The 10,993-nt window shown below is 33.2% G+C and overlaps 1 protein-coding gene across 2 annotated transcripts in view; it reads left to right on the forward strand.

The window, feature by feature from the left end:
* Nucleotides 1-10,993, forward strand: part of CUNH4orf22 (chromosome unknown C4orf22 homolog) — a 541,171-nt gene that overhangs the window by 199,972 nt on the left and 330,206 nt on the right. For both annotated transcript variants that reach the window (XM_011360593.1, XM_011360592.1), the window contains exon 3: nucleotides 9,816-9,906. In XM_011360593.1, the coding sequence (XP_011358895.1) occupies nucleotides 9,816-9,906 (91 nt within the window). The remainder of the gene's footprint in view (nucleotides 1-9,815; nucleotides 9,907-10,993) is intronic.

The raw sequence follows: 10,993 nt of genomic DNA on the forward strand, positions 1-10,993 counted from the left end.
AAAATTTGAATATCTTAAAAATTGAAATAAAATTGACAGATGAACCTAGTTATGTATCTAGCTGATGTCAAATCTATAAAGAAAGGACTTTTCCAAGTATAGTGACTTTAAAACACAGTAATCTGCTCATACCTTCCTAGTGGAATATACCCTAAGGAAAAAAAATCTTACAGTGTTTTCAATAAGTAAATTGTCAATAATAATTATGGTAATTTTATTTTGAGACTATATTTGTGATAAAGAAAGTGAGTTATTATATTGTTGTTTTTGAACCTCAGGATTTTTGTTTTGAAAATAGGGAGGTTGTGATTGTCACGAGCATGAATCTCATACAGGGAATGTAATTAAGTGAGAGCCCCAACAGATTCTCTTTGAAACCTATTGTCATTTGCACCCAGGCCACCCTTCCAGTGGACCGCTTTCCTCCAATAACTAAGTGTGGGAAGGATATTAAGGAGGATCCATTTCTAGGAGCCAAAATTCTTCTTTGGCAGACTTTGGTCCAAGGAGCTTTTTAATATTCTTCAGGTATCTTTCTCCCGAAAGTCTCACACCCATACTCTTCTTCCATGCAGCCCCTCCACTCATTTGTGTACTCTTATGCTTGGAGCACTAATGAGCCCACCATTCCTAATGTAAGACAGTCCCCACTGCCTTGTACCATTGTTGAGAGAAGCAGTATGAGCTGCTTCTGCTCTGACTGCTTTTCTTCAGTAAGGAGTTTCCCCCTGGAATCCCATCATACCAAATTATCTTCCTTCTTATATAGAATCTTTCAAAAATTATGAACTAGAGACCCACACACACATAGAGACTAAGTGTATATATAGCATAAATATGTTGAGCCTCAAGAGCTTCAGCTTTCTAAAATCTAATCAACCTCAGTATTCTGTGGAACAGTAAAGCTGAGTCCCACAGAGAGAAGATTTTGGAGGCACGCACATCAAACCAGGGGTCACTTTCTTTGCTTTTTATTTTCCCATTGGCTTGTACTGAATAAATATAATGAGAAGATCAGGAAATATATTTCAAATCAGATAAAAGATTTAGCTGCCTCCCAGAAGAGAGTAAAAGTAAAGTTATATTTTAATGTGTTTTCAGAATAAAATCAGACATGCAGAGACTAAGAACATTTATTTCCTTTTTAAGCAACCTTTCATTCCCCCTCAAAGTGTGAGAACATGTTAACCTACCATATTTAAGAATCAACTAGAGAAATATGCCAAATTTACAAAAACAAATTAGGAATTCAGAGTTACTTTCTCACACAGAAGCCAACTCATTGTGTCCCCTCAAAGAAAAGCACAAGTTTTCATCCAGAGGGAGTAGAGTTTGATTGATGTAAGATGCTGCAGTTTTTTAGGACTCCCACTTGGGTTTCCCTCAAAATGGAAAAAGATAAGAAACAGCTGTCTAGTGTGCATGTTAGCACTTACCGTCTTTCTTCTGTGTGCTTCTGACAGTTGAAGTTATTTTCCCAGAGATGCTGATAGCTTTACTGAACATTTGATAATTTAAAAACTCTTTCACATAGAAGGGGTGGGGAATGTGGTGCCATTTATCTTCTCAATGGAAATTTGATTCTCATTCCTTCTCACTAATAAATGAATCTCATTTCTCAAGTAGTCTTCTCCTTTTCTAAGAGTTATTAGAATATAAATTGATGATCTCCTGGAAATTCCATAGAAATCACAGTATGTAGTGTAAAAGTTCCTAAACCATAAATCTCTCTAAATGTAATCCTGACTGATCTGACTCCTAAGGAACACTATTTCAATCTTATTTAAAAGAAAAAAAGAAAGAAAGTCAGAAAGGCCACCAAGAATACCTTACAAGAAAAGATAGGAAACTCAAAAACCACACATTGGATTTAGCTCTACTATTTTTTCCTCTTAGATCTTTAAAACATAATCCTTCAGATATTAAAAGTAGATTCTCCTATTGAATTTATGCTCGAGGAAAAGGACTTTAAATTGTTCCCTGGTTGCTTTTTCCCTTCTCTACAATTTCTGGAATACATGTAGCTTTTGGATGACTTACAATTTAGACATAAAAAGTATATACATATGAAACATAAAAATAATCAGGATACAAACACTGAGTTGCTTAATATTAAAAAGTACTGAAATACAACCTGTTGGAAATAACGTGATGGAACAAAAGGAACTTTCATGCTCTGGCAGTAGGGATGTAAATTAGTTCAACCATTTTAGAAACAAGTTGGCATTATTTTGTAAAGTTGAAGTTAACAAATATAACACAGCTAGTCCATTGCTAGCTACAGATCTTAGAGAGACATATGCTGAGGATACATGTACTGGAAATCCTAGCAGCCTGTTTATTATAGACCCAAAGGAGAAACAACTCTGAGATTTATATAAATGAAAGGATAAATAAATAGTTGTTATTCATATAGGAGAATACAATGAAAATGAGGTACAGCCATGTGCATCAATATGTATGGAACATAAAAAATATTAATGAAAGAAACAATATGTTAATAATATATACTTTATGATTCCATTTAGAGAAAGTTCAAAAACAGGCAGGTTAAACTGTATTGTTCAGGGTTATATACTTAAATGATAAAAGGAAGGATGACCATGAAAATTGAAGTGTGAGATAAGGAAAAATCATGTGAGTGAATATTATAAAAGTGAGAAGGTGATGGGAAGATAGAGTTGTGAGCAGGAAGGGGTGTAGTCATTGTTCTATTTTTTGACCTAGGTGATGAGTTACAGGGGCTGGTTTTGTAATAATTTCTTAACTTTGTATTTAAGTATTCTGCTGTTTTACGTATGTTTGTGATATTTCATACATATAAAAGTTAAACTAATCTTATAATGAGTATATTATTTTCATATAAATTCATATTTAAGATAAGGAATAGGGACATTTTCTCCATGCTGTTTGAGGCAAATCCCCATGGTCTATGTCATTTGGGTCTTTTTGTGGTTATCTGGCTTGAAATAGTATGCAACTTGCTAAAGAGAACTGGAGAGGAACAAATAGCTGATTTCAGTAACTTAATCTAGCTATCTCAAGAGGTGGAAACTTACTAACTTATTCCACATGATAAAAGAAAACATGAAATAGTTCTAAGTTGTACAAATGAGGTTATAAGGCAAGCAGGACAGAATATGGCAAGAAAATCTAATGTGGGAGTTGATTATTGAAGGGAGAAAGCATGCTATGGACAGAAGAATTGTGCCCCCACCCCCAATTCATATGTTGAAACCCTAACCCCCAGTGGTAATTAGGTTTAGTGAACTTATGATGGTGGGGCTCTCATGATAGGATTAGTGCCATATGAGAAGAGACACCAGAGAACCTGCTCTTGCTCTCTTTCTGCTATGTGAGGATACAGTGAGAAGGCAGCCATCTGCCAGCCTGGAAGAGAGCTTGTACCAGAAACTGACCATGCTGGTACCTTGACTTTGGACTTATAGTCTCCAGAACTGTGAGAAAAATGTTTGTTGTATAAGCCATACAGTCTGTAGTATTTTGTTATGGTAGCCCAAGCTGACTAATACAGAGCAAATATCCAATAACACATTGAGAAAAGGAATGTGAAGGTTTACCAGTATTAGAGATATTTATAAACATTTTATTTGGCAAAAAGTAGTATATTTTCCTCCTAATTATGTAAAGGACAAAACAAAAAGTTATTGTGTTGTCCTGGAGAAAACACAAGATCATCTCTCTCTGACAAAGCAAAAGGTGCCCTAAATCAAAGTAGTATAAAAAATATATCTTCCATACTTAATACTCAAATAATTGTCTAAAAATCCACACATTGTTTTAAATAAGATCATATTTTTATGTCAAATCTACAAAAAACTTTTCTACTTTAGCCTCTAAAAAATCAAATTTATGTTATTTAAGACCATACAAATACAAATACATACAAATAATTTTGTCGGTAAACTTATTAGAGGAAATATAGCTATTTGTGAAAACTGCTTTTTCATAGATGTGTACTTGTATCTTAAGATGATATTCCAAGAGTTTTTATAATAAACTTTAACTCATCTTAGTTTTCACTTTACTCTCCACTAAATTTTTCCAAACTGAGTATACAAAAACATCATCTTAAAGTAACTGATGCACAGAGAGTTTGAATTATTTTTTCAAACAAGTGCTAATGAGTTGAATATAAATTCTAGAAATATGAAATGTAGGCTACGTCAGAGTTCACTGGCTTTGAAAGAAATCAACATTACCTCTGAACAGAACGATGGGTCAAATTCCAGTCCAGACCGGCCTGATGATTATGGCCGATTAGCTTCTACAGAGGTCTCAAGGCCTGACTCCCAGGGCCACTTCCAGAGGAAGGTGGCATACCTCATCCCACACCCACTCCATCAACAGGTTTCTTCTCCTCAGTGAATTACCATTGTTCTCCTGGTATGAAAGTATTACGATATAAATATAATGTTTTCATATGTAGTGAAGCTTTACTCTAGTAAAATAAAGCCTTGGGAACAATGATATCTAGATTAAAAACTGAATTCCAGTTGATTATAATCGTTTATTTCTAAAATAGAAATAAACATATCCTCTTTAAATGCTTAATTTGAGGATAATTGAAATTGTTTACCTAGCATAGAGACCCATATGAAGACTAAAATAGATAAAAAGTATTACTATTAAAGTAGTATAATCTCCAATTTGATTTAGTGATTATTCGGAAAAATGCTTATTAGAACACATCTCAATGATTAATCAAACCTTGCATATCAGAACTCTCCCAATTATGCATTTAAAATTCTGAGATGATTGATAGTATAAATATTTACTGGAAGACTTTATAATCTTTAAAATAAGTGAACTCTTAAGAAAATAACTTTTGAAAATAAATTTCTATTTTAACAGTTTTACAATTTTTTTCTTCTTTTGTTTATTCTTACTCTTTGAGTGTTAATCTGATCATGTGAATATATGTGATACACAAACAACATAATTAAATCATAAAATCAGTAGCCTAATTGTTGAGGATTAAGAATATATTGAGAGTCATTCACGTAGGGTTATATAAATACGTTTCGCTAATGATTTAACAAGGTTGGTAAAAACTCATCCATATAACTTATACCCCATTTTGAAAGTGTGGTTCAGTGTAAACAAAAAAGCTGAAGTATTTGCCTTTATAAAACTTATAACCTTAAGATTTTGTAACAGACCTACTTCACTTCTTGAGGAAGTAACTTTTTTGTAATATTTATTTAAGCAAGGTTTTTCAGGTCACTGACTGTTAAATAAATCTAGTTAAGTAAAAGTAATGCATGTTAAAGATTTAAGAATTCCTTACCACACACTCCATATTAACTTTCTTTTCTAATATTTCCCCTTGCTGAGAAGTTTCAAGTTCTCAGATTTAGTATGGTATAATAATTGATTATTTATATAACTTTTTAACTCTGCTGCAAATAGCTTGGAGGGGTTATAGACTTTATCCTCTTTGTTCTCAATTTATATAACAAAAATACTTTTATCTTCTTCATAGATATTATAGGAAATTATGTAATTTCCATTATCTCATGCTTCCATTTAAAATACTTAACTTTCTTAATGTTTGAAAAGTAATTCATTTTAATTACAGAAGTAGTATAGAATCCTTACAATATTCCAGATAAGGTCAAAGTCCACTTTGATTACCAAGCCAATACCACCACAATATATTTTTCGATAGAGTGAGCAGATTTCACTTGGTGAATGTATCTGTTTAGATTAGGTTTAATTAAAAATAATAAAAAACTGAAACATGACAATGGCTGAAACAAAATGTAAACTCTTTTCAGTCTTCTAGAAATGTATGTGGCGTCAACCAAGACTGGGTTGGTGCTCCGAAGTGTCAGGGACCCTGCTCCTTTCTCTTGTTCCCACATAATAGTGGCCTCCAATTTCAGTCACGGTGGCAGCTGGAGGAACAGTCATTTATATTGCTTTCCAACTACAGGAAAAAGCATACCCTCCCTCCTTTAAGTGCACTTCTTAGAAGTGGTACACAAGTTCCACTTGGATCCCGTTGTGAGAAAGTTAGTCATGTAGACATAAATAGCTGCAAGAGAGGCCAGGAAATATAGGAAATAGAATTCTTTATTTCAGGAAGCTATATGCCCAGGTTAAAACTGAGACTTTCATTTTCAGAAATGTCTGAAGAAAAAAGAACTGTGTCTGTCATAGTCTAGGGGCAGCAAGAATTCTGCTATTACTCCCTTTTCCTGTCTGGCCTAGATATCTCCTAAAAACCTCAGCCAGCAGTGAGAACCAAGCCTGGTAGAATTGTAGGAGTTCCTTCCCTATTAATGAATGGCACCTAAAAATCTATTCTTTTGACTTTTTATGTCTGATATCCCTGGAGATAATTTTGATCTTTCTTGGCACTCTCATAAACTATTCCCAGGAACAATAACAACAATGCAATAAAACAGTAAGTTATAAATTATGTAAGAAAATGAACAACTCACCAAATGTTACTATATGTGTTTTTTTGTTTGTTTGTTTGTTTTTTATGGATACACAAATATATATGTACACTATAGAAAATACCCTTGAAGGATGCCTGCAAAACTGAACATTGTGGTTACTTTTAGTGTTTTGGGGTTGTGGTTGGTGATCAAATTGAACTTTAACTTACCTGTAATGTTCTAAAGATTTACAACAAAACAAGATGTGTTTGGGGAGGTGGGAGAGTGAAGAGAGTGAAGAGTAAGTAGACTTACTATATGGAAACTTTTAGGAACTCTGGGGTATCTTAACTGGGTAGCCAATTTATCAATTATAGATTTTGTTTGTGAGCAATAGAAGCCAATTCTAATGAACTGAGTCAAAAAGGGAATTTATTGGAAAAACACTGATTATCATGGATTGTAAGAAAAAGTTGAATGATGAAGCTATGTAATAGGAATTAAGGGCAGTTATTATAACTCCAGCTGCTTTTCATCCTTTGTCTCTCTATTTATGCTGTATATTCTCATCAGGTGGAGTGCCATTAGTCAAGCTCAAGGCATATTCATTAGCTGAGGTTTGGGGGTAAAAGTTGTGAGTAAGTAGATACTTTGCTTGACTGTTCTACTGAGCTACAGAAAGTGAGAGGGACCATTGCCCAATAAAAATAAGGATTTTGTTACCAATAAAAGGAGAAGCGTGTTGGAGAGGCAAAAGCAACAAGTGTCTCCCACTATCACAGAAGACCAAAGTGTATTTCATTCCTTCAGCCATAATTTTTAGAATGTTCTGTGAGTCTCAGGACGAAGGTTGTGTTTTGGGACTAAGATTGGTTCTCTTAATTTTCACAAAGGTGTTTATCTGGTTATATTGCAGTGAACCACATTATTTAACAAGTTTTCTGTACTTTTAAATTTCACTCAGAAATAGTTTTCCTTATTGCTCTTGTTTGCTGAGCTATCTGCTCTCAACATTTGTTTGGTTATGCTGTAGGAAGCAAGGGATAAATGGGCTACTGTTGACAAATATTTGCTACTCTTCCCTGGGGTATGGCACTTGCTTTGGGCAATAAAATGTGAATAGAAGTGACATGTGTCTTACATGCAGATGCTCTAGGATCCATTTTCTCTTTTCTCTCTGCACGATAACCAAAGAGGTTTCAGATAAAGGCTGTTTCATCAGCCTCCCAGTTCATTCTTCCAAGGTGAAGAGCCACAGTAACCTGCTATTGATGCATAGTATTATTTCACAATAATCCTTTGTAATTGTAAATCACTGAGATTTGTTACTATAGCATAACCTAATGAGTTCTGACTGATACACTTGTAAAATAAATTTTCTGTTCAGACTTCATAGAATTTCTAACTGATTCTGTTTTTAAATATAGAACATAAGCAGGAAATTAGGTAGAAACTGATCAAGTGATGTAGAGGTTGTCCTGTGAGCAATGGAGAAACAATACATGTTTCTTTGCACAAGGAACCAACAAGTATTTTAGAGATTTACTATCAGAGCAGTGCATACATATATTGCAATATGGAAGACCCACTTTTGGTCAGAACAATGGATTGAAAAATTTCTTAAATATCTGATTCTCTCCATTAGTACTAATTAGTGATTATTTTTTATGTATATTTAGCTGTTTGGATTATTATTTGGTATTGCTACTACAAGCCGAGACACATTAAGCTAGATAAGCAAAAGCTGACAAGTTATTATCAATTTAACATGTTGCATTTCTAGAGCAACAAAATAGTAGGTTACATATTGTACATGTCTGTATTGATTTAATGAAACCTAGTAGTAATTTTTCTTTAACTCTTCACAAAAAGAAATAACCACGTTCATTTTACCTCTTAAATGTTTTTAAGATCTATCTCTTATCCTTACCACCAGTGCTTTAAATCAGGTCTTCATCATCTCTTATTAAAGCTTTGTAATAGCTCCCTAATTAGTCCCTACAGCATTGCTCTCCTCCAGGCCGTGTTTCTCACAGCTGCTAAATATTCTTTCTAAAACACAAGCTTGGCAATTTTATTTCCTTGCATAAGGCTCTTGTGGTTCAATGTCTTCTGGAGGAAAAGGTTCAGTCTCCTTCATGTAGCATATAAGAACTTCCTGGAAAGGCAACATGGCCTGCTGGTTATGAGAATGAGTTCTAGAACTAGACTGCCTGGGTTTGAATATAGGTTTTTTGCTACTACTAGCTGTATGGCCTTAACTAAATATTTACAACAGTGTGTCTGTAAAAATGTTAGCTAATATTATATGGTTTCTCCCTTACTTCATCTAGTTTTTGACTGCTTTGCAATTACTTAAGAGTGCTCTGCCCTTTTACATCTCTATTCTTCTGTTTCTTTGTAATTACTGATAATTTCTCTCTCTCTTTCATCCCCTGTCCCAAACTGGCTAATGCTCTCTCATCTTTTAACATTTAGTTCAATGAATGCTTTAAAGCTTAAAATTAAATGACTTCTCCTTGAATAGATAGTGCATTTTTCTTAATCACTCTTCTGATATCCATGCATATTTCTATTACAATTATCACATGGTATGACATTATAATGTTGACACGTCGCTTCACCTCTATGAGACCACAGGCAATTTGAGAGCAGAGATTACGTATCTTTGTACTTGGTACAGTTCCTGGTACATTGTAGGCAAATAATAGAAATGTTTGTTGAAGATATAGGAAATTGCCATATGAAGAAAGGACTGTTACTTCCCAAATCACTCTGGAATTCACTCTTCATTATGTGGTTCAATGCTGCATGATCAAGATCTTCTTGATAAATTTTCTTTAAATTTTACTTCCAGATAAATTTATTTTTCTTGAATTCTTTTTCTCTTTTGAATTCTTAATGCTTCCTTTTAATCTGACAGAGATAATTCAACCTAGTTTGCTTTGTTTCCTTAATTATCTCCACTTACAGAGCTAAAATTAATGCTCTATTCTAGCAACTGAATTGGTATAGGTATCTAGTATTTTAATTTTATATATTAAATAAGTAAATTATGTTTAAATTATAGGAAATTAAAATTTATTGTAGGTACTGAAGGGTATAAATATATGGAATTCTCATGGCATGATAAAAAGAATAAAATGGGCGTGTAAATGAAATTAACTGTATCTGACATGAGTATTGATATGAGCACATATTTATAGACTCAATTCCAATTAACTGTATGAAATTAAATTGAAGAGTCCAGTATATTATAATAATTTGGTATGATTTATAATGATTGTGTACAATGTATATATGATTTTAGCGTTATAAGAAAATTATCATTGGAATAAAGAAGCATAATCGTTGACTTCAGAGTGTTTTAAATAATATATTGTAACTGAAACCTGCTATTTATAGGACATTAACAAGTGCTGGTAAAGACCTGCAAGATAACTTTCTGAAGGCTCTGGCAGTGAGAGAAGAGGACAATCGCAATGGAAAAGTGAGCGTGAGTACATTTCATTCAACACCTAAAAATACATACACTAAAGACACAGTTAGTATATAATATATAGTTAGTTGATAATATAACTCTTAATATCTTCCCCTAAAAGTAATTCATGAGGGATATAATATGGTTCTTTATTATTTATGTGTTATAGGAATATATGTAAAAAAATTTTTATTAGAATTTACATCTGTATAAGTAGTCAAATGGTGGGAAAAAAAACCCCAACTAGGATTCTATCCATCTATTGCAGAAAAAGGCTTGTGCTTGACAATCTGGTTGTCATCTCCAACTCTGTACTATTCCTATGTTGAAATGTCCTGCTTCTTTTTAGCTTGACCTTCTAGTATACTTTTATAAGTTATGTCATCTACTAGCCCCCAAGTTTTGCCCCCTGCCTACTTGATTTCATGCTACCTGTAGAAGATAGTACTAGAGTCTACCCTGTAGTCCTACCTTGAGAGATGTGATAGAAACTACATAATGAAAGAAATGATTTTGAATCATCCAAGGAGAACATGCTCTTGCTTTATTAAAACATGTGCTAGTTTCAAATATGTCAAGTTGCTAATGTTATTTGGAATATATATTTATTTTTACGCTTTGTTAATATAATATTAGTGATAAGAGTCTTCTCTAAGCCTTAAAATATTCCAAGTCAAGAATATAGTTTCATGCTGAAACTATAATAAGTGCATTTCAGAAAAATAATCATAGTAGTATGGTGAAAAATTTAGAGCAACCGAAAAATATTTGTATAAGGAGATCTATTTTACCAAAGTTTTCTCAATAAAAAGGTTGGAATTTTCCTCACTATCTGGTTCCTTGAAAATTTTAATTTCGGTTTCTGGATAGGTGCTTCGGAGAACATAAGAGTAGAAAATTAAATAGAAAGAAAGATGGTCAGAAGACGAGAATGGCTGAAATATAGTTATCAAAAGAGATTATAAAGACAGATGCAATCAAAGAGGAAGTCAGCAGCCAGCTCATGTAGGTTTTAAGGAATTTTAATTGTATTCTTTAATTTTAATTTCTATATGTATTCTTTATTATTGTAATAGAAAATTAATAGGTGATCTTAAGCAAA

The sequence above is a fragment of the Pteropus vampyrus genome, unplaced genomic scaffold (genome assembly GCF_000151845.1).
Source record: "Pteropus vampyrus isolate Shadow unplaced genomic scaffold, Pvam_2.0 Scaffold56, whole genome shotgun sequence".
Taxonomy (NCBI): domain Eukaryota; kingdom Metazoa; phylum Chordata; class Mammalia; order Chiroptera; family Pteropodidae; genus Pteropus; species Pteropus vampyrus.